Source organism: Paramisgurnus dabryanus, chromosome 17 (assembly GCF_030506205.2).
Source record: "Paramisgurnus dabryanus chromosome 17, PD_genome_1.1, whole genome shotgun sequence".
NCBI lineage: Eukaryota > Metazoa > Chordata > Actinopteri > Cypriniformes > Cobitidae > Paramisgurnus > Paramisgurnus dabryanus.
Genome location: NC_133353.1, coordinates 19,141,970 through 19,167,173, shown reverse-complemented (window position 1 = coordinate 19,167,173; position 25,204 = coordinate 19,141,970). Strand labels below are relative to the sequence as shown.

Below are 25,204 nucleotides of genomic sequence, written 5' to 3'. Positions count from 1 at the left end.
AATCGGAATAATGACACATTGGCATCATATTTACATCTGGAACGGCATGTTTTGTTTATTTACGTTTTGTTTAATGACTTGCTTAATTGTGTCTATGCAGTTGTTGTATAAAAATGCATTATCCTATAAAATTAATGTAATTTTAAATCCATAAAGTTTATAAACAATGAAAATTACATAAGCTATAGCCACGTGATTGAGTTTAACGTTCAATAATGATTCAAAAAATGTTTAGATAAAAATTATATTAGAGGAACGGATATTTGCATTCAACTTTACCCCATATGTGAACGTGTGATTCCGCGTCCCCGTGAACTCTGGCGAACTTTGGCGTTGTACCAAGATGAATCTAGAAATCTCTACTAATATTACGTTGAGACGGTCACATTTTAAACCATACATTTTCTACACAGAGGAGGTTAACTGCACATTACCGTACTGGGGTTTGGAAACGTTTTAATTCCTCAGATAGCAAAATGCAGCAGCAACAGTAAAGAGCTCGTGAGCGCGCTCAGACGTTGATGACGTCAGCGACTGCGCTGAATGCAGCCTGCCGCCAGAAGTAATGTAACACGATCAACACTATCAAAACGGCGAAAATCTCCGAAAAGTGACAAGGATGCAGCGAAGAATTAAGAATATTGTGCATATTAAACAGATTAAAAGACAAACAACAGATTAATGGACGCTTCTTTGATTTTGAAGCTCAAAAAACCAAGGGGGCAACTGCCCCCTCAGTTTGAATGGGCATGACGCCTCTGGTTGTGGCGCCACATGAAGTTTACCCATGAGTTAAACAAACACGCTGTACCAGCCACTGGCTATATCAGCATAGCATTAAAAAGCGTGCCGCGGATGATCAGTAACGTGAGAAATCATTTACCCCCAAAATACAGGACCTCTTACGTTAGTCATACTGTGCAAAGACACGCAATTACCTGTTTGGTTTTCTTAGCCCACGCAAATGAAAGGCTTGCCAATCTTCATCATTTCGCTAAGCCAAGTCAATCGTCTTTTACACCTTTATCGATCTTCAAAACATCGGAGCCTTCCTGCATTATAAGTTTGACCATGCTAGCTGAAATAAAGTTTTACCTCAGCTTAACGTGATACAGTCAGAAAACCCGAAGTGTATCCGGTCCGTAGTGATTACAGAACGCTTACAGCGGAGAGAGGAACGTGATTTGGCTCCACTCCAGGCTTTGATCACATCCCAGAGACGAAAGATCTTTGATTATTTGCCCAGATATGCAGGTGATTTGAACTAATTTCCAGGCATCATAACATTACAAAAGGCAATCGAAAATTTACTACCTCGTCAGATGACGCTTACTACTTTTTACTACTTTTTACTGGCCTTAATTTGGCATAATTTAATTTACTACCTTTTACTACCTTTTACAACCCCGCGGAAACCCTGACATCGCTACTCCCATATAGTACAGGCCATTTCAGAAACTTATCACATCTTAGCACATATCATCAACACCTTCATCCCCACCGGCACGTTTCCATCCGCTTTCAAGTAGGCCCTGGTCACACCACTGCTTAAAAAAGCCATGTTAAAACCCTCTCTTACTGACAGTTACAGACCTGTCTCACTTATTCCGTTTTAATGCGAAAAAATTGTGAGAATTATTGAGAAACACTTGTTTTTAACCAGGTATTACCTTCAAATGTGACCCGTCACGGAAACCAGTGACACAAGTCGGCAGCACAACTTTCGAGATAATGAGAAAGAAAGGTTTTTTTTTCAAAATTTGTGATTTTCGTTTTATTGCAGAATCTGTTAGTTGAGATCACGAAGAAGCTTCTCCATGTTTGAGATAGCAGTTTTTGTATATTTAAAAACATACATTTTGCGGTTGAAATTGGCTTGTTTCTCCGGAGATTCTAGCGTGCAGCGGCGGGCATCATTGTCTGTGTATAACTACATACTGAATAAGCGGCTTTTGTTTTCGCCCCCGCCCCCAAAGGGAACAGCGTGTCTACTTAATAGGGATAGTTCACCCAAAAATGAAAATTATGTCATCAATGACTCACCCTTATGTCCTTCTAAACTTGGGAGACCTCCGTTCATCTTCGGAACACAGATTAAGATGTTTTAACGTTAGATTTAGTCTGAGAGCTTTCTGTCTCTCCATTGAAAATCTATGTACGGTTTCAATGTCCAGAAAGGTAATAAAAACATCATCAAAGTAGTCCATGTGACATCAGTGGGTCAGTTAGAATGTGTTGAAGCATCGAAAATACATTTTGGTCCAAAAATAGCAAGAATTACGACTTTATTCAGCATGGTATTCTCTTTCGGTTCTGTTGTGAACCGCGTGAAGTCACGTGACTGTAGTGACGCAGCTGAACTGTTCCTCAGACATGTTTGCTAAGTTTTTTTTTTTTTTTTCTCAAACTTACAGCGTGCGTCTCCCCAGACTGTAAACAAAGCTCAGGCGCACAAAACAAAAGAAAAAGAAAGAATCTAGGGCGGAACAGATAACAGTCAGCCGCGTTGTACGTCAGCCGCGTCACTGGGTTGCTCGAGTTTATGCGGCACCGCAGTCGTATGACGTCAAAGTACCGCGAGAGCTCTTCAAGAAATCTTATGGAGTAGTTTAAAGGGGTCAAATTGTCAGATTGCATGTTTTCCTTTGTTTTTAGAGTGTTAAATGATGTCTGTGCACATAAAAGATCTGTAAAGTTGCAAAAATTAAAGTTTCAAATCCAAAGAGATATTCTTTTTAAACGTGAAGCCTCATCCACGCCCACCTAAAATGGCTCGTTTAACACGCCCATGCAGTTAGACGTCATACTGGTTTGAACATTTTCATAACACCGCCCTCATATATACGCAAAGATAGAGGTTGTAACTTTCAATCACGCTGTAGTATTGTTTTTCCGCCATGTCGAGTAGACGCTGTGTTTCGACCATGTTCCACTGACGCGAAGCGAGTGTTTCATTCCTATGAAAGGTAGGATTCATGCTCTTGTGTACGAAATTGCCAACCGGGGATTTACCGCTCATTTGCACAACGCGTTTTTAATACCATGCGCATTATCTTCCAAGGTCTAGTAGCTTCGCGTCAAGTCAAACACAACTTCAGAACGTCCTCGAGAATGCGCAGGTCATGAGAGAGAGAGAGAGAGAGAGAGAGAGAGAGAGAGAGAAGAATAAAGGTCTGACATCAGGTACCCAGGTCAGGGAAGCTAGAAGACAATAAACGTGTCAAAAGTATATAGCCATGGCACTCATCTCATTATATGCTCATTTAAACTAGATATAGTTTAATAAAATAATGTATGTTTCCAGCAATACATCAATTACAACCATACTACAGTGATTGTATTTACAAGCTGCTGACCACCTTCAAAAGTGCCTAACTCACATGTAAAAATCATTAAACATTTCCATAAATGTTTCTTAAGGCCTATTCGGACGGGATTAGTTTTACAGGGGGACCTCTGAGAAAATCATGCTTCTCAGAGGTCCTCTGTGTTTTTAATCCTGTCCGAATCGGCCATGTCTGTGTTTTTCTCTGACGACCTCCGTAAGAATTCCAGAGCAATTTACCTACTGTTTTTCGCCGAACTCAGAGGTCCTCTGAGAAATGTAATCCTGTCCGAATGCAAATGTCTGTGTTTGCCTGCAATATCTTTTGAAAACGCTGTTCATTTCGTGTTTTGGCCAACGTGATCTGCCATAAGGTCTTACTAATGCGCGTATATTGTATTTCCTGAGTCCCATTCATTCAGATATGAATGTTTTTTCGCATTCGGCAAAATAAAATAATTAAATCAATACGAGCTGAATATCAAACACTGTTAAGATTAAACACTGTAATATCATTAACGTTATAAGAAACTCCGTTCAAAGTTGTTCAACTCCGGAATGGTAATGTTAACTAATAAAGATAATAAATTGTTAATCATTATTTCTTCATTTCTTTGTGTTTATTATAAGCAGACAGTTATATAAAACACGTAGGCTAACGTTACTTTAGTAGGATTTGTATATTTTATTTTATATGTTAAAATTAAATTAAAGTTCTGTCATAATTTTACATTTAAAGCAAAATATTAAACATTACAAACACGCGTATCCAGAGCCAGGGCCGGCGCCACGAGGGGGCGTGAGGGGGCGTCGCCCCCTCACTGGCACTATCCCGCCCCCTCAGATCACCATTAATGTTGAATGGGATTTTAATGATAAAATGCGCTATTTAAAAATCACGTTTGCCTTGTGTATTGTCTTCCTAAAGTGAATTTTAAAGTCTAATTATTTAACAAAACAAAAAAACAAGTGTGCATGTATTCTACCGTGACACACGCCCACTCATGTGTAGCCTATAGGCTTGTTCGAATTCATCAGGCGAAGACCTCAAAATGCCGCGAGAGCGAGACGAAACGACACTTAGTATGATTTCTCGAATCGTTCTCGCGGTACTTTGACGTCATGTGGTTGTTGGTTCTTGCAGCCGCGCCTGAAGTTGAACAAGTTTGTGTTGACGGCTTGAGGCACGCCGACAATGAGCCTGCGTTCTGAGTCTCAGAGGGAAATCAAGATGTCGAAGTGGGAAATTATATAAAAATTTACAGACAGGAGTGTGAGAGTGACCTGGGCCTGCCCTGTAGCAATGGATATATGGAAAATAGCATTGGAAGTTCTACAAACCGGACTCCGGATTGTCACACATCAATTAATGCCGTGGCGTGGATGAATTATCGGAGCATTTCAGGAGCAAAGATCCAAATGTTCGTCTGTCATTAAGTCAATTCGGGCACCATGAACTTCAGCCAGACTGTACATAGTTTTGAAAAGTTCAGATGTTCATGTTCTTCAGCATCCTTGCAAGTCAACGCACAACCAACAGCCTATTATTGTTCTGCATTTAACGTTACAGGTAAGCCTGTACTATATCTCTCTCTCTCACACACACCTGTTTATCAGGAGTAAATAGATAAAAACAGACATTGTTAAATTTATGATTAACGAATTTGAATTAGCCTATCCTACAGCATAGCTGTATATGTAAACGAGTTATTGTCATTTTGCTATTGTGGTTCTCTAGCTGCTTAATCGCTAGCTTATGGTGCATTACTTGTGGCAGTTAAAATAACTACGTTATATGATCAAATTGAACCAAAATGTTGATAAAATGTTGCGTTTGGACCGTTTTTGGGCTGAAAACCATCAACTCTATTTGCCAACACTGCCCCCCACCATTACGTAAAATTTATTTCTACCTCTGGGTCTGAACTTCAAATGAGTAGTGTTGTGTAATATGTAACGTTAGGTATGCGTTTTTGTTGTTGTATTGTTCAGAGCTCTGTACATTGCTATAGCTGTAGTTTTTGTGGTTGTATTACAGAGATGTTTGTTTATAACACTTTAAAACTTAATGTACGAAACCTATGTATTTTCTAGCTGGGGGAATTATATGCATTCATGTGATCGCCCCCTCTGGTATTTTAGACGCCCCCTCATCAGCGCACGGCTGGCGCCGGCACTGTCCAGAGCACGTGCTACTGCAACGCCCAAATGCATGAAACAGACACTCCCATCTCTGGAATAGCCTGCATCATTTTAATCCCGTTCGAATCGGTACATAAAATCACAGACGTCCTGGGGGACACGTTGAAACTCAAACGTCGTTTGGAAAACTAATCCCGTCCGAATAGTGCTTTAGTTTAAAAAAGCTTTTTATTTTATTAACTTTTTGTTATTGCACTTTAATTGTAAAGATGTTCCTACAATTAAAAACAACTAGTTTGAGATTTATATTCCCTTGTCATTTTTTAACTATACTAGAATCCTCCACCTTTCCCCGCTGTAAAAAAAGTAACTTTTACTCTGAGTAAAGTTAAAATGACTTACTTTTTACTTTTACTTGAGTAGATTTTTAGAAAAGTAACTTTACTTTTACTTAAGTAAAATATAATTAAAGTAACTTTACTTTTACTTGAGTACAATATTTTATTACTTTTTCCACCTCTGACCATCTGTTACATCTGTTATCGCACTGGTAAAGTTGATAGATTAGCTTAGCCATCCGTGTTTTCTGGGTCCGATTCAGGCTCGTGTTGATAAGGTAGTAGTAAATATGATAGTATCTTGTGGCTTTCACTATTGTTTTGGGAGCTCATCTTCCAAAACTTGGCAAGGAGCGTCATATTTCCGATTACATTACTGAGGTATTCAGCCAATCACAACGCACTGGATAGCTGGCCAATCAGTTCACACCCGTTGACACCGCGCTTTCTCACAACGATGAGCTTTGTACCAAACAACCTGTTTCAGATGGGCGGGACTTAGAGGTGCTAAAAAATGTATGGTATGTGGAAAATTATTTTTTTTACCATAAACCACACGGACACATTGTATTACACCAAATACACAAAGGAATGTGCTTTTTAGACCTGTAATATGACCCCTTTAATTTCGTACTTTGACGTCATCTGTCTGTCAGTTCTTGCAGCTCAGCATGAAGTCAAACATACACAAAAAAGTCACACCGAGATCGTTGAATTCGTTATATAATTGGCTACATGTTTTGTCTATCAATATTTTCCATAAAGTCATTGGCTGATGGAGGAACGAGCGAGCTATTGGTTACATCCCTAAAGGACGTCACTTTTTTAACGCTGCTGTTTGGATTATCTATTATACTACCTCCCTATTTTAAATACAAACTTTGAAGGGGGGTTCATGTGTTTAACGGAATGTAAATTACCGGAGTGTAATCTCATATACCCTTACATGATTCTATTACCAGACGTTCATGTGAAATCTGATGTAAAAAATAGACTATATATCTATATTTCACGTATTATACGCATTTGTGGAAAAAAATGGTCATTGGATGATTCACACATCTGAAACAGAATGAATTTGACTTTGATCAACACAAAGGTAAAAAGTCCTGTTTATTTTTGCATGTTGTCATCCGGACTTCTGTCACAAAATACTAAATGTGATGCTAGAGCATCTGTATCTCAAAACGGCTTTACAGGGGGTATGGCTTTTCTAAATGAGATGTAAATGAGCCCTATTGTCTCCTCCGGCAGGGAAAAGTGTTAACTTTTCTTTCTGTATTTTCTCGGTTTGAGTTTTCCTGAGTTCCTATATTCAAATGGCCACAACTTCTCCAAATCTTATCAGATTTCCATGTGTTACACATCGTTGGAAAGCTTAGAAACTGCACTTTCAGAATCTGTGAATAACTAAAAATTCCCAAGATCCGACTTGTGTCCCTACTTTCCGTGACTGGTCACAAATGCCACCACTCCACAGAAACTGTGCTGTTAGCGGTCATGGAAGCATAACGGCTGGCTAAGGCAGAATCCAAATCCTCGGTTCTGGTTTTCCTAGACCTATCAGCAGCCTTTGACACAGTCAATCATCAGATCCTACTTGCCACCCTATCATGGCTAGGGATCACGGGTACTCCAATGGTTCAAATCTTATCTCTCCGAGAGATCCTTCAGGGTGCCATGGAAGGGTGCGTGGTCCACAGCTCACCAGATGGTCACTGGGGTTTCACAGGGATCAATGCTTGGTCCACTCCTTTTTTCCATCTACACAACATCCTAAGGACCTATCATACATCACTGTCTGTAGCTGTATCTATACATCACCTACCACCAGTGTTTGGAATAACGCCGTTTAAAATAACGGCGTTACGTAACGACGTTCATTTTTCAGTAACGGGCTAATCTAATTAATTACTTTTCCCGCCGTTACAACGCCGTTAACGTTACCGGACGTTAAATGCGGTGCGTTACTATGCACTGACTAGTGTGTGATGCAAACGCAACCCTGGCTCACATAGCTAGTGAGGAGGTAGGTTAATAACGAGATAAGCGATTATGATTGGCTAAGGCAGAGTAATGTGTTTCATTGTAGCCAATCAGAGCCAGTGTTGTTATACATATGCCAGCGCACGCGCCTGCGGCGACACACACACAGGGCGAATTCCAACCGAAAGTGATGATCACTATGCCCTATTCCCTTCAAAGATCAAATCTCTTGATGTATAAACTCTAGATAAAGTTGCGCAATGTTGTCTCATAGTGTGGCTAATTAAAATACACTTGGTGATAAAATACAGCGTCTTTTTCTGTTTATTTGGATTTTACATCCCCTTCACGAAGTGCCCTTCAAGGGCGCACAAACGGCATTTGGAATTTACCCACACACACGCAACAGCTAAACAGAGATTCGCGGTAGCAGAAGAGATATGGCGAGTCAGGAGGAGCAATGCGATGAAAAGTTGGCATAAATGTGCATGTAATGTGTACATTATGTCCGGGAGCGAAGACTTTGTCGACATCCGTTGTAAGCAACTCTAATTTAATGAATCATATTGTTAAACTGTTTACTTTTTTAATGAAGAAAACGAAATACAGCAGCCTATGTCTTCCAGACTATTTATTTCAGGTTGTTAGTTTGATTTATTTAATTTGCTACAGTTATTGCAAACACACTTTACTGTATATTATTTAACTGTTTACTTTTGAAGAAAAGACCTGAAGTACAGAATGTCTACCAGACCAGTTGTCTGACATTTGGAGTTTGATTTATTTAATTAAGAATACGACTACAGAGCAAACACACTTTTTGTTGTTTAAAAGTTAACTTTTTGTGAACAAAACACTTGGAAGTACAGGTTGTTTACTTGACCAGTTGTCTCAGGTTGAGAGAGTTTGATTTAATTTAGTTTGCTGAAGTTAAATGCACTTTATATGGTGTAACTTGTTTACTTTTCTTACAAAGATAATACTTGAAGTGTAGGATAAAACTCTTGCTGTCTGTTGACGTGCAATAAATATGGAAAGTTATGTATGAACACCTGTCTGTTCTACTCATTTCAACTGACATGTGAAAACTGCTAAACAAAAATACAAATTCTTTGACATATAGCAACTTTTTTTTAACCGTAACGCAAATAGTTACTTTCCCTGGTAACAAGTTACTTTTATTATAGAGTAATTCAGTTACTAACTCAGTTACTTTTTGGAACAAGTAGTGAGTAACTATAACTAATTACTTTTTTTTAAGTAACGTTCCCAACACTGCCTACCACTGCTATGCTGATTACACACAGATCTTATCACTTCACCCTGAAGATCCCACCATTGCAGCACGTATTACAGCCTGCTTAGAAGACATCTCAGCATGGATGAAGAAACACCACCAGGTGAACCAGACTGGACTACTGCAATGCTCTTCTTGCTGACCTTCTTGTACGGTCGATTAAATCACTCTAATTAGTTCAAAACGCAGCAGCTCGGGTCATCTTCCAGGGGCTCAAAAGGGCTCATATAATGCCATTTTTCACGTCTCTCCACTGGCTACTGATTGAAGCGCGTATCAAGTACAGTTCGCTACTACTCACTTACCAAACTTTGCTGGGATGGTCCCAGCATACTTTCACACCTTCATACATTCCTACACCCCATCCAGATCTTATGTTCAGTAAATGAGCAGCGCCTTGTGTTACCTTCACAAAGGGGCACTAAATCACGTTCCGGCTCATTTTCCTTCACTTCTCCCTTTCTATTGCAATCCGGTAACCACCTCTCTTGAAACAATTAAACAATTAAAAACCCATCTCTCCAAAAATACTTGACAGGGGCGGCAGTGGCTCAGTGGTTCATGTAGGTTCAGTCCCCGGATCCACCTGACCAAGTGTCGAGGTGTCCGTGACCAAGACACCTAACCCCAGCTGCTCCTGACGAGCTGGATGGCGCCTTGCATGGCTGACACCCCGTGGGTGTATAAATGAGTGAGTGAATGGGTGAATGTGAGGAAAATTGTAAAGTGCTCAAATGGCCATTGGTCTATGAAAGCGCTATATAAATGCAGTCCATTTACCATTTACTTTGAAGTCCACTAAACGAAGCCATACTTCTAAAACATGACTAATAAAACTCCAAATTGGGCTATTCATTTCCAAAACACAACTTAAGAATAAAAGATAAGTATTGCATAATGTTATCACTTGTGCGGCCCTTCTTCTGAGGTTCTGAGGAGGTTGGTGGCGAGTAAGGGAATAGTATGAAGCCTAGACCAGCATCAGGGAGATGGCTGATACAGTATCATCCCCGTCTCCCCTTACTCTACTCGGTGGGGATCAATTTGTAGTGTTACCCCCACTGGTCAGGGGCGGATTCAGTGCGCCGACCTAAACTCTTTCTTTTTTCTTAATAGGTATGGTTTAAAAATAGTTTAAAAATCTTGTTATAGGCACCTTTTGTACTATTGCCTCCCTATGACATATCACTTTTATTGTTTCCTAATCTTTGTAAGTCGCTTTGGACAAAAGCAAGAAGGGGCAATTTGGTATCTCCAATTCAACAGACTTGCATGTTTTTGGCCTGTGGGAGGAAACCAGGGTTAACCCATGCTGACACAGGGAAAACAGGCAAACTCCACAAAGAAAGACCACCTGACCTAGCCGGGGCTCAAACTGGGGACCCTCTCTCTCTCTCTCTCTCTCTCTCTCTCTCTCTCTCTCTCTCTCTCTCTCTCTCTCTCTCTCTCTCTCTCTCTCTCTGCAATCTCTAATATCCTGCGCATTGTTGAAGACGTTTTTAAGTTGTGTTTGACTTGACGCGAAGCTGCTAGACCTCAGAAGATATTGCGCATGGTATTAAAAATGTGTTGTGCAAATGAGCGGTAAAAACCCGATCGGCAATTCCGTACTCAAGAGCATGAATCCTACCTTTCATAGGAATTAAACACTCGCTTTGCGTCAGTGAAAAGTGGTTGTTTAAATATGGCCAGGGGTTTCTTTCATAACAATTGAATTGAGGGTCTGCTTCAGCTAGGGTCTGTCTCGTCCGTCTCCATGGTTCTTGTGAGTTTAACACGTTCCCCCGCCCATAAATCAGTCATCCGTGGCACGCCTTTATCACCTTGCTTTTTTAAAATATTTTTTTTACTCAGTAACGGATATGATTTAAAATGTAACAAAGTAAAAACTTTAAAAAAAACATACTTAAGTAAAAGTATCAATTTTAAAATCTACTCAAAAAAGTCAAAGTACACAAAAAACTACTGAATTACAGTAACGTGAATAAATGTTATTCGTTACTTTCCACTTCTGATACAGAGAAAGTAGTTTCCTCTTCTTACATTCCTGCCTAAAGGCTCAATATGCAGCTTATTATGCAAGTCTTTTGTTTCCTCAGCTGTCAATCACAGATTATTCAGGAGATTTCCTGCCTCCTTGCATATTGCCTTTCTTACCAAAACGTTTCTTAGAAATTTTAAATCAATACATTGTTTTATGTGAATGAGTAGGCAAAATATTTTTTACACCACTTTGAAGAGAAAACTCTAGACAACCAGATCCTGTTTTGAAAGGTCTTGGGAAAACATGTTAAGAATTAGTCTTGTGGACTTATATCAGTAACTTAAAAAATTTGCTTTTTCAAAAACCACACATAAACATTTTTCTCTAAAAAATGCAAACATGTACATACATGTTGCTCACCTAATATAGTAGGTTTGTGCTGAACACAGTGCTATGAGACTTTTGCCATTATTATGTTTTTAAGCAACTGAAAAAGCACAAATGTCAGTGCAGGTCTAAACTTCTCCAGGGCCCTAAAAACCCCTTAGACCTCAGAGGGTTAACTTTCTTAATCTCACACAGTAAATCGAACCCCATTTTTAACTTTTGTAACTCAGCCGATAAAGTTGATTGATACAACCTCATGTTGCAGCATGACAATGCACGGCCCTCTGTTGCAAGGATCTGTACACAATTTGTGGAAGCTAAAAACATCCCAGTTATTGCATGGCCAGCATACTAACTGGACATGTCACCCATTGAACATGTGTGGGATGCTCTAGATCAGCGTGTTCCAGTTCTTGCCAATATAAAGCAACATTGCACAGCCATTGACCAATATTCCACAGGCCACAGTCAACAACCTGATCAACTGCATGAGGCAAATGGTGGTCACACAATATACTGACTGGTTTTCGGACCCCCCTCCCCGGACGGCCAATACAGTAAAATTGCTTACATGTGTGGCCTTTTTATTGTGTCGAGCCTAATGCACACCTGTGCAATAATCATGCTGTCTAATCAGCATCTTGATATGCCACACCTGTGAGGTGGATGGATTATCTCGGCCAATGAAGAACTGCTCATGAACACAGATTTAGGGCCAATCTCATTTCTCTGTCTTACCCCTTCCCCTTTGTCTTCGTCTTCCCCTTGCCCCTCGAAACCGTTCGTCTAAAAAAATGAGACACCGCTCGATTACCGTTTGTGTCACCTTCCCTTGCTGCTAACTGGCTGCTACGTAAACAGACAAGCGTTGACATAAACAAAGAAGATGCCATCGTCTCAGGTTGTGAGCTGAGCTCAACAAATAGCGCATAACTTAGCTGCTATAGCTAGCGCCTTAACTAGCGATTCAAAACAAAAACATTACGATTAAAACCGCTTGAACATTTTATTAAAAGTATCATAAAACATGAGTCTCATAATATAATCTCAATTAAACTGCAGAAAATAACGTTACTTTCATTTGTGTGACAGTTCGACGTTCAGCCATAAAACATCTTGATGCCGGCTCTCCTGAGAAATTCCTACTTTAAAGTTTACCCCTCTCTTTCAAGTGTGGTCCTTATCACACTTCGTTTCAAGGGCTATGTATCCCTACGCCTTGGCCCTAGCCCTTGATAAAACTGAGATTTGAGACGCCACTTCGCCTCACATGAACAAGCAAAACCGAGGGGAAGGGGTAAGACAGAGAAATGAGATGCACCCTTAGACTGATTTGTGAACAATATTTGAGAGAAATAGTTTGTTTTTTGTATCTTTGAGTTCAGCTCATAAAAAATGGGGACAAAAACAAAAGTGTTGTTCAGTGTACTACTAATAGTTACTATTATTCCACTAGAGCTGAAATATATATTGTATGATTTAATCCCCTGGAAAACACTACAAACATGATGATCTTATAGAACCTGATGCATTCCTGTGTCTGTCATAAATGAATAATTAAATAATTTTGAAGGCAGTGGTTGTTTTATATTTGAGCACCAAATAGAAAGTTAACATGACAAGTCACTGACCACCATTCATTAAAACACTGATAAAGTCATAGTCATTTTATCTTTAAGCTACTTGCCTTTTGTTGTGTAATATTTTACCTTCACTAATCTTCTACCAATGTTCTTACAGTTATCTCTTTTTTGATTTCAGGTGCAGTATGTTATTCAAGGATATCAGAAGAGAAGAGAATACATTGCTGCTTTTCTCAGTCATTTTGGAATGTGAGTGCCTTTTTATGCTTGAAGACTTTTTGACATTAAAAGTCAAGATAAAGGTCCACTCTTTGTTCTTAAAACCATTAAGCTTGGTAATAAAGGGTAACACTTTATTTTGATAGTCCACTTTAGACATTTTACTAACTATAAGTAACTTTACAACTACTTATCAACTACCAATCTTTAGAGAATTAGTAAACTGCTTAATATCTACTAACACTTTATTGCGATGATATCTCAACAGACATTCAACTTTCTATAAGTATCTTTGCAGGTGCATGTCAACTTATTCCACGGTAACACTTGAGTATGGGGAACACTTATTGATTTTTAATTATGACTTTTGCCTCAGTAAACTCCCAATTTACTGCTAATTAATAGCTAATAAGGTAGTTGTTGTAGCCGTTAGGTTTAGGTATTGGATAGGGTTAAGGGATGTACAATATGGTCATGCAGAACAAGGCACTAATATGTCCTTTATATGCACTTATATACAACCAATATGTATGCTAATAGGACACTAGTTAAAATTGAGAATTGGTCCCTATACTAAAGTGTTACCTATTCCACTAACCCAAACCTCTTCCCTAACCCTAACCCTTACAGACTACTAATACACTAATGACAGTTAGTTGACGTATAGTTGCAAATTATTGAAAGTCAGTTGACATGTAGTTGCAAAGTTATTTATAGTTAGTAGAATGTCTAAAGTGGACTATCAAAATAAAGTGTAACCATAAAGGGGTTAATGATAAAATCCTTTTCACAAAATTGCAAACAAAAATAGTAATGATACAATATCATTGCTATTTTATTGGTAAACCAGAATCAGAGGCTGCCATTCCAGATTATTACATGGCTCTTTAGAATGTTTAATTCTGATCGGACAGTTTTCAGTTTTCAGAGGCATATTATTCCTAGATAACAACTGCCCTGAAACTGATAATGAGCTTAACAACGTTCTTATTAAATGTGTGCTGGCAGCAAATGATTGTCTTGTACAGGATTTAATTTGGTATAAAACTGCTCTTGCGAGTACTGGTCTTTTCTGTAACTAGTAAGGCAACTTGTAACAGTGGCACACCCCAGGGATCATGAGAAATTAGTTACCAACAATAATCTTTTTTCTTAATCACTTGGGATAATTCAGGTTCTAATCTCACAAACAAGCACAGACAGTCACCTTATTATAGACTGTAATACATGAGGCACCTAGATGTCTCTGGTTTATTAACACACCCTAATGCAGCAAAAGACAAGGCATTCTGGCTAGAGGCATAGCCTTAAAGGGATAGTTCACCCAAAAATGAAAAATCTGTCATTATTTACTCACTCTCATGTTGTAACAAAACTATATTAATTAATTTTTTTCTGCTGAACACAAAGTAAAATATTTTGAGCAATGTTTGTAACAAAAAAACATTTGAGCACCATTGATTTTCATAGTAGGATTTTTCCTTCTATGAATGTCAGTGGTGTTTTTGTTTTCTGCTTGATTACAAATATCATAATTCATGTCGAGCTGTCCCGATTGGTAGACACAATCGACTGTGTGGACGCTGATAATTAGTCAAAATCAATATTTATAGTCGATTCTATTATTTTACCTTTTAAATTTTGTTCTCATGCCAAAATAACAACTGTTCCCTACATACCACTATGTGGCGCAAACCTTATTTCTATTGCCTTCTCCACCAGTGGGCTGACTGGGCTCAGTAAGCAACAGTTTCCAAAGAATAAAGCAGGATCGAGTGCAATTTTTAAATGAGTGTTATAATTTTCTGCATCCAGTGATATAATTATTGTTTTTTCCTGTTTTGTTTACATATATTCATTATATTAAATAATGGTATTATTAGATGATTGGCATCCTTTAATGCAGTGGTTCTCAACTCTAGTCCTCGGGCCCCCCCTCCCAGAACATTTTAGATGTCTCCATATATAAAACACCTGATTCAGTTCATCAGCTTGTTAGTGTGTTAATTAAGAAAGTTTCGAACATTCTGGAAGGAGTCTAATGAGTGGAATCAGGTGTTTCATATCTGGAGACATCTAAAACATTTTGGGAGGGAGGGCCCGAGGACTAGGGTTGAGAACCACTGCTTTAATGAAACCTGTTCGATCCGAATGTACGAGGGATGAGATTACTGATTCCAAACGGGTTGCTGATTCCAAACGGCTTTGCTTATTATTTTAAAATCAGTATTAATAAGAGATAAAAAGCGATAACTAATGCATACTGTTGGGTCTTTATTTGGTTTGAGTAGAATTGTAATTAATGCCGTGTTTATATGTGCTGGAATAGATGACAGCTGTGCTTGAATACAAACTACACAAATGCATGCCATGTAAATATATACATTATAATGAATCAATGATTCTCTTTTTTACTTAAAACAACAGGAAACTTGAAAAAAAAAACCATCACAATAAATGAAAATAGAAGTGAATACCATATGAAACAAAACGCATTTATTATTATGAATCAGCTGAGCACTTTTTTTGTGGGATATCCTGGGACTGTGCGTGAATTCAGGGTGCTGAGGAACAGCCCTGTGTCCTGGGCGAACTCAGTAGGGCATCTGGGGATTTTTACCTACTGATTTTATGAATACTGAGGATTCAGACATACTACTCTGTTCACGTACTGTTTCCCATACTATATTGTAGGTAAGAAGGTGGTTTGGATGATACTTAAGTACACGTGCCTCTGAATCTCGCGAGAAATAGTCCACAATCCCGGTTATTCTTGCCTACCCTTTTACGTATACTGAGTTTTCGGACATACTATTCATTTGTCTACTGCTTTTTGCCTACAATATTATGCATATTATGTATATATATTTATGTTTTGATTGATCTGCACAACACGCGTGATCATCTGCAGTCAGGTGGCAGGGGCGCAGAGATGCTGGGATGGCTAAAAGATGAAATAACGTTATAACTTTTCGTATCGTCTCGTTTTGGTTAGCGACAATGAGACATTAAAAAATATCAATTTTAGCTGTTTTTATTTTGTAAACCACTTTTAGTCTCATTTTTATTTGTCAACAATATTGCATTATACATTTAATTATGGTCATGTCACATGACCAGCATTTTTGTTGCGTCTCGTCTTATATTAGTATAAACGGCAGCTTTACAACATCTACCCTGTGTGGATTTCCTGCTGCAAGATGACAGCAGCATGCGTGGCACAGATCGATTGGCACATGAGATCAATGTAACGCGAAAGTGATAAGCTTTTGAATGGCTCTCGTGGAACTTTGATGTCATAGGTTGCTTTGTCTGCACAGTGTTGCATGCAGTCGAATACATGTAAACAATGCGCCCGTTTCGTGATGTCCAGGCTATCCATTTATTTTAAGAGTCAGGTTCGCAAGCAGCCTTTCATCTCTGTGTGTGCATGTGTGTGTGCGCCATACGGCGCAGCGACTCTTAATCACAAAACGCACATAAATCTCGAAAAAGCTAATAGTTTTCACACAAATATATTATAAAAGAAATATAAATCTAATATACTCACTTTGAAAGTTGTAGTGGCCTTGCCATTTCCTCAATAAATGAAGCGTTGTTAGCTTGGTGCGTTACACTGAGGAGAAAACATGTCTGTTTTATAACAAACATCATATACCTACTAACCTTGTGTCTCAAACAATCAATACCATCACAATTAAGTTAAACACTCGTTTTAAAACATTAAAACAATCGGAAAATCTGCCTTGCCTTCAGTTCTTCTTGCTCGGCAATATGCTTTTTGTTTGTATGCTGTAATTATTCAGATTTCACTCAGTTTAACTTGAAAATGGCTTAACAAATACTTTAAAATGACTTAAATGCAAATTTTTAAGTACTTACCATAACATTATTGTAGAAAATGTCGATCATCAACTTTCGCACACCCACATTTAAAACCACTAAATCCAATTATTTTCAGTTGCATGCCCATATGCTTTTCTGGCTCAAACTACGTTCAGTCAACTCAAATTTTTATCTAACATGATATATTGGCTGAGCAGAGTTTAATATGTTCTGTGAATATATATTTTTGTTTTACCCCAATACCTTAAGTTTGAATTACCACACTGCATATTTTTGTTTGGGGATAATTATTTGAAAACAATATGTTGAGTTAATACTTAACTTTCAGTTTCCACAATTTTTTTAAATATATTTTTTTACAGTGTAGGCAGGAAAGGGAACAGAGCATATTACAAATTACAACAGTATTTTTTGCAAGTTCGCACACCTTTTTAATGTTATCTTAAGTTTTAGGTAATTACACAGTTTACATGTAAGAAGTACATTCATTATTTGAAAAAAAATATTGTAAATAATGTAATGTATATCCAGCCAGTGGTTATCTTGAAATAAAGCCCCTCAGGGTAACAGGGGAATACCCTTTCTCTTCAGAGTTCAGTGTCAGAGTTTATTCTGCAATAAAAACCAGCTGGCTTTTTTATTTTTTGGTCCACACAGGGGGGTTGTGGAGTATGATGCTGTGGGGTTTACCAAGCTCACCCTTTTGCTAATGTGGAAAGATTTCTGCTTCCTGGTACATGGTAAGATACACAAACAACACAGATTCACTCTAGTAATAATACAATGTACTCCATACGTCACTATTTCTGTTCTGAATGTTGATCTAAGACCTGTAGTAAATTTGTTCTTCTTACTGTCTTGCTGTAGTGGACCTACCTTTATACTTCCCTCGAGATCAGCCAACCCTTACCTTTCAATCAGTCTATCACTTCACCAGCAGTGGGCAGCTCTACTCTCAGGTGCAAAAGTCTTACCCCTATAGTCCACGCTGGGACGGCAATGAAATGGCCAAACGAGCTAAGTAAGAACAAAAAGATACTCTTTGTTTTTCTTCTATGAATTACTGGCTGCATCCGAAAGCTTGGCCAGCTGACTTGTTGCCTCGCTGCCTCATGAGGCAATGACTTTGGCTGCATGAAGGCAGCTCTGGGAAAAGGCAGCGTAATGGAATTCAGAATTCAGAGCGCCTTTGTGATAACTAGTCGCATATTTAAAAAACTACAATACTAATTTCTCACTATAAATGCAATCGAAAGGTGTACAAATGAAAATAAAACCTTATTTTAAACCTTTTTAGGCATAGAATTGTGGGAAAAGACAGTGAAGGTGTTTCAGGAGTCAGGAAGTAAACTAAACATTGGATTTGTATGTGCCTTGATGCCTTCCTGCCTTGGAATGCTGCTTCCGAAGGCAATATTTTTGAGATTTCGGCATAGCCAGTATAGTATTCCTTTTATTTGGATTTACTTCCTGTGTTATGCTGATCTTAATGCAGTGAAAGCATCTCTTTACAGGCCACGGGAATATGTAATGTGTAGGTTATAGTGTACACCTTTGGACTGTTCTATCAGCCACAACTAATTTCTGGAGAGCACTTGTTGTCCTGAGTGTGTCAAAGATAACGAATCTCTTATGTTTGTGTTCAGCCCGTATCTCATCTCTGCTAAGCTAACATTTCATTTTACGTTTTGCCTTGGTTTTAAAGGAATAGTCTATCCTTTTTCCATATTAATCTATGTTATTACCTTAACTAAAAAGAGTTGATACATACCTCTATCATCATAGTGCATGCACGTAAGTGCTGGGGCGCGCTGCGACACTTCGATAGCATTTAGCTTAGCCCCATTCATTCAATGGTACCAAACAGAGATAAAGTTAGAAGTGACCAAACACATCAACGTTTTTCCTATTTAAGACGAGTAGTTATACGAGCAAGTATGGTGGCACAAAATAAAACGTAGCGCTTTTCTAAGCGGATTTAAAAGGGTAACTATATTGTATGGCGGAATAGCACTTTTGGGAGTACTTCGACTCGGCGCAGTAACACTCTCCCTCTCCCATTATGAGAGGGAGAAGGGGAGCAGATTTTTCAGGCAAGTCGAAGTACTTAAATAGGAAAAACGTTGATGTGTTTGGTCACTTCTAACTTTATCTCTGTTTGGTACCATTGAATGAATGGGGCTAAGCTAAATGCTATCGAAGTGTCGCAGAACGCCACATCGCTTACGTGCATGCACTAAGATGATAGAGGTATGTATCAACTATTCTTAGTTATGGTAATAACATAGTTTAATATGGAAAATGGATAAACTATTCCTTTAATAAATCAATTACAATTACTTCACAACTCTCTATGGAAATGTATTTAATTCTATAATGACATATTTTAAGTGGTAAATAGCAATGGCATTAAAATTGCAAAAAAAATCAAATATGCTGTAAAACATCTTTTAATGGGTTATGTTAAATTAACATAAAATTAGCAAATTCATTTAAACTGTTTAACTGTCAAGTATTCTATATTGCTTCCACTTTTCAAGTTTATTGTCATGCCATGTCATGTCATGTAACATAATGTAATATAATACTGTATTTTAGAGTATTACTTTACATTATATTATGCTGTCAGGTTATGGCCATTTGAGTCAGAAAGTCAGAGAACTTTCAGATAAAATGAATGTTATTGTTTGTTTGTCCCTTTCTATTTTTCTCTATCTCACTTTTTTTCTCTCTTCCTCAGGGCTTACTTCAAGGGCTTTATCCCTCAGTTCCAAGAGGGGGCTTTTGCCAATGGAAAACTGTAGATATATTCTGTAAATTAGGATAATGTCTCTGATTTGACTGCTGACTTTTGGAGTTTTTGGAGACCATCTATGAATGTCAATTAGTCTAACATGCATGAACCCAGTATTTGTCTGTTTTTTGAAAAACCTCTGAATCACAAGTCTTATATTAGCTGGTCCTTTTTATTGTTCAACCTTCTTGACCTCATGAGCAAGAGGTACACGTAAATGTACTGCATGTACTTTTTCATATTCTTTTTTGCTCCTGGCTAATAATTTAAATTGGTTTATTTGTGTTTTGAAATAGATTACAGCAATAAATCTGATTTCTTTTACTTTCCTTATTTTCTACAATTTATTCACAAGTTTTGTTTTACACCAATTATTTGCTTTTTTGTTTCTGTTTAACCAATTGATATTCTGGTCAAATTAGAGAAAAAATTTGTCTAAATGCATACATTTATCAAAGAAATACAAATCTAATTAACACTAAGATGTGGATCTCGACTGTCACATCACACATAGCTAGCATTTTTTTAAACACATTTTTGTCATATGTTATTTAGATATAAAAGTTGCATTCCACATAAAAAAAGGCTATAAATATAAGCTATGAAAATATATTTTACAGATAAAAAGAAGGTATTCAGTTATTTACAATTAATTAACAGAACTGGAAAGGTACAGTTGTTATAAAAAAATGGCATCCTTGGTAAATATGAGTAAAAAAAGCTGTGAAAATAAATATAAAATTTTTCTCCTTTTGAGCAGCTCTCTACGCATGTTATTTACATCACTGTCCAAAATTGCTCACTCATTTTCGTTCACTTCTTTCCCATATAGTGGACTCAATTGTCATTCTTTATAGGGAATAGTAAATGAGTAAACGAGGGAGCAGTTTTGTACACAGCAGAAGACTACAGCGATCCATTCGACTGTAAGGGACTGCGAAGTGTGCTTAACACGGTTTTCCACCATCTTAAAGTGCCAGACAGATCCAATATAGAAAATGACCTGTATTGCAGTGTGTCATGTAGCTGTCCATAAATGTAAACGGTGTGCAAAGTAGTTAAACCAAAAAGTGCACGATAAATAAAGTTATTTGCTTCTAAAGTAGGAGTCAACTCTGAACCGCGTTTTCGAGTCATATTATTTTCGAATTTCCTGTCTGTTGTCTGTCTCATATAAAGGCAATACTTTGCATAATCTCAGCCTACAGTCTTGCCCATGAGAAACAAGAACCCTGACCTGCCCACAGACACTTCCACTAGTTAGTGTGTTAACATTATATTGAGAAGATACAATGTTTTCCGCTGTAAAGGCAAGTTTGTGATATTTCACTACCAAAGGATGTGAAGAATCAGTGGTTAAAATTACCTTTTTAAGGTGGGATTCGCTAAACATTTGGCCAGGATGAACCTCTCTGTCTGAGGATGCGCGCTGGGAAAGCACTGCTCCTACCCCCACCTCTGACGCATCGACCTTCACTATGAATTGACGTGAGCGATCAGGGGTGACGAGAATGGGTCGGCTGCGTCTGACCACCTGAACGTCAAACTAGGGGAGGTCAAGGCGGTCAGAGGTGCGGCTAGTTGGCGGAAATTGCGAATGAAACGCCGGTAAAAATTGGCGAACCCCAGAAATCTCTGCAGGGCCTTGCGAGACTCTAGGGATGGCCAATCAACCACAGCCATAACTTTATCAGGATCCATGCAAACACCCTCAGTCGAAATGATGTGTCCTAGAAAAGAAACAGACTGTGCATGAAAAACGCATTTTTTCCGCCTTGACAAAAAGCCCATTCTCTAGCAACCGCAGAAGCACTCGTCGTACGTGTTGCAAATGTTCCTGGAGAGACGAAGAAAAAATCAATATGTCATCCAGGTAAACATATATGAACTGATCTACCATGTCTCGCAACACGTCATTAGCTAGTGCTTGGAAGACCGCTGGCGAGTTTGTGAGCCCGAAAGGCATGACGCAATACTCAAAATGGCCTCTAGGGGTGTTAAACGCAGTCTTCCATTCATCCCCCTTCCTAATGGGAACCAAATGATAAGCGTTACGTAAGTCCAATTTAGTGAAGAGAGACGCTCCCTGCAACCTCTCGAAGGCTGAAGACATCAACGGCAAAAGATACATATTCTTTACCGTGATGTTATTCAACCCTCGGTAGTCAATGCAAGGTTGCAAGGATCCGTCTTTCTTACCCACAAAAAAGAACCTCGCCCCCGCTGGAGAAGAGGAAGGACGAAAGAACCCCGTTGCTAGAGAATCAGAAATGTATTTCTCCATGGCCTCCATCTCTGGAACAGACAGAGAGTAAAGCTTGCCCTAAGGCGGAAACGTACCTGGCAGTAAATCTATAGGGACAATGCGGAGGGAGAGAATCAGCCCGAGACTTACTGAACACGTCCTTCAGGTCGAGGTACTCCGCGGGCATGTTAGACAAATCCACTGCTACCCCCTGAATCACAGACTCAGAAACAGTTAGACAGGCAGAGACAAGACAGGACTTATGACACTCCTCGCTCCAGCTGGTGACAGAACCCAGTTTCCAGTCAATTTTGGGATTATGAGAATGGAGCCAAGGATGTCTGAGAACGATGGGTGAGAGTGAAGTGTTAGTGATGAAAAATGAAATGGTCTCCGTGTGGTTGCCAGAGGTGATGAGCGTGACTGGAGCGGTGGTGTGCTCGATAGTGGGTAGCTGTAGTCCATCGAGGGCGAAGGGAGCGATCTGGTGAGTGAGTGGGATGAACGGAATCTGGAGCTTACGTTCGAGTGAACTGTCGATGAAGTTTCCCTCCGCCCCGGGGTCCAGAAGTGCAAACCCAGTGTGTGTCTTGGTGGACCACCGTAGTCTCACCGGAAGGAGGGTGGATGTAGTCGAGGTCTTGTGAGCAGAGATCCCGCCCAATAGTAGCCTCCGTCTTACTACCGGGCTTGGTCTTTTACCGGGCACCTCTGACAATGATGACCCGGCTCACCACAGAACATACACAGACCTTGGGATCTCCGCCGGTTCCTCTCCTCCCGGGACAGCCGAGCTCGACCCACCTGCATGGGCTCCGGATCTGAGAGAACGCTGGCGGAGAAATCGCTGGGAGGGCTGGTCGGTTCTGGTCTGTGCTGGAACATGGTGGTGGTTCTCCTTCTGGCAGCCAGGGCTAATCGTGCATCGACCCGGATCGCCAAATCTAACAGCCCGTTGAGAGAAGTAGGTAACTCCGCCATGACAATCTCTCGCTGGATCCGATCCGCAAGCCCATGCAGGAAATGATCCCACTGCGCCTCCTCGTTCCACCTGCACTCTGCCGCCAGGGTCCGGAACTCGATGGCATAGTCGGATACCGAACGCTCCTCCTGTCGGAGCTCGGTGAGGAGTTGGGCGGCTTCTTTCCCGGCGACGGAGCGGTCGAAAACCCTCTTCATCTCTTCGGATAGCAGGGAGAACGAGGAGCAGCAGATGTCTCTATTCTCCCACACCGCCGTCCCCCAGAGGGCAGCCTTGCCCATCAACAGAGAGAGAGTGAAAGCTACCTTAGTTTCCTTGAGGTAGAATGACCGGGCTGTTACGCGAAATGCAAGGAGCAGTGAGATAAGAAAGTACGGCAATAATTAGGCTCACCGGAGTATTTCTCGGGGATGGGTAACCGGGGTTCTGGTAAAAAGCTACCCCCTGGGGGTGAAGATGGTGCGGGCGGCGTGGGTGGCGCAGTGGGTAGCCTGGGATGTGGAGATCGCTGAGAGAGCTCGGACACTTTCGCCACCATTGCATGGACGGCCTTCCGCATATCCTCGATGGCTTTGTCTTGATGATCCATACGAGCCAGGGAGCGCTGAAGAAACTCCTCGAGCGTCGCGGTGGGTTGATCCCCTGCTGCTTCCATGTTGGCCAGATTCTTCTGTAATGATACGAAATGCGCGGAAGCAAATGCAGGTGAAAATATAACAATGTTTATTAAATGTAAACAAAGAGAGAGAAACAGAGTCAATGCTGAAGCAAATAATGTCCGGTGATGGTGGCAATGGTGGTGAACACTACGGTGGTTAGTTGGTGTAGATGTTTATTGAGTGCGGCGTTGGTGGAGTGGTGAGCAGTGGTTAAGATCCAGACTGTACACGGGAACATCCACACGAAGACGACGACGACATAAACAATCCAACTGAGAACACGTAATCCACACAGAACGACGCGATAAACCACACAACACAGGAGCCGAACAAAGAGTGAGAATCTGGCAGGGAACAGAAAGTCATGTGAGTATTTATGGAGGTGATGTAATGATGATCAGCTGGAGCGAGACAATCAACACACATGTGAGCGGCATCAGTCTGATGAGCACATGGCAGAGCGGTGAGTAAACAAACACACACACACACACACACACATGACACGGAGGAAACAATGGATTTCCTACCGTGACAGTGATCCCCCTTGCCTTTCAAATGTTTTCCATCAATGAAACTGGCTTTTTGTGAATGAATTAAATAAAAGATAAAAAAGAAGAAACAATAAATATTTATTTTGCCAAGTTTCTTTGCTCATATTTACCAAGGGTGCCAATATCTTTGTCCACAACTGTATCTAAATGGAGAGCATACTTATTAAGATGGATAAATCTAGTCTTTTTATTTTTTTGTTTCGCAAACAGAACACAGGTAGCAATGTTCATCTGTGCACTGCATTTTTAAAGATTTCACAGCCCAATTTTTCTGCATGTATGTTTAAATAAATACAGAATAAATAAGTCCCTAGTTGTATGTTTGCATTGTCTTGTGCTGAGGTCTTATGTTGATAGAAGTGTCGTGGCGTTCCGTAACTGTCAACCCTGACCGAGCTTTAAGCTTTTTCTAAGCTTTCAAAAAGAAACAAGGCAGCGGTTTGAGCAGTTTAAGGGGCCATTCACACGAAACGCGTTTATAGCAGGTGCAGGCACCTTTTTAAAATGATTTTCTATGAGCAGTGAACGTTATGAACACTGTTTATGCAATTTTTTCTGCCTGACTCACCACACGTGTTTGAAGTAGCGGTCAGAGTGAAAAATCGTCCGACGTCATTTGCGTTTTTTCATTGTCTAATCGAATTAGGCGGGAGAGCCAGGGCTTCTGTTCTCACCCTTGATCAAGGTCAGAGCAAGGATCCTCTTTTTAAAGTTTCTGCTAATATGACATTTATCAGCAAAAGAGCGCACACTTCAATATTTGATTATTTTGATCTGCCTCTGCATTGCACTACTCTTTTTTTAAAGTGACCAGAACAAAGGCAGTGTGGCGCGCCTTGCGTTTCCAAGCGTTTAAAAAGTGTTTG

At 39.7% G+C, this 25,204-nt stretch overlaps 1 protein-coding gene across 2 annotated transcripts in view; it reads left to right on the top strand.

Annotated features, from left to right (window-relative positions):
* The window catches only part of babam2 (BRISC and BRCA1 A complex member 2), a 409,020-nt gene extending 384,376 nt beyond the window's left edge, over positions 1–24,644 (top strand). For both annotated transcript variants that reach the window (XM_065288707.2, XM_065288706.2), the window contains 4 exons: positions 13,221–13,291; positions 17,765–17,847; positions 17,975–18,128; positions 19,848–24,644. In XM_065288707.2, coding sequence (XP_065144779.1) covers positions 13,221–13,291; positions 17,765–17,847; positions 17,975–18,128; positions 19,848–19,911 — 372 coding nt within the window. In that variant the 3' untranslated portion in view covers positions 19,912–24,644. The remainder of the gene's footprint in view (positions 1–13,220; positions 13,292–17,764; positions 17,848–17,974; positions 18,129–19,847) is intronic.
* The last annotated feature ends 560 nt before the right edge of the window (positions 24,645–25,204 follow it).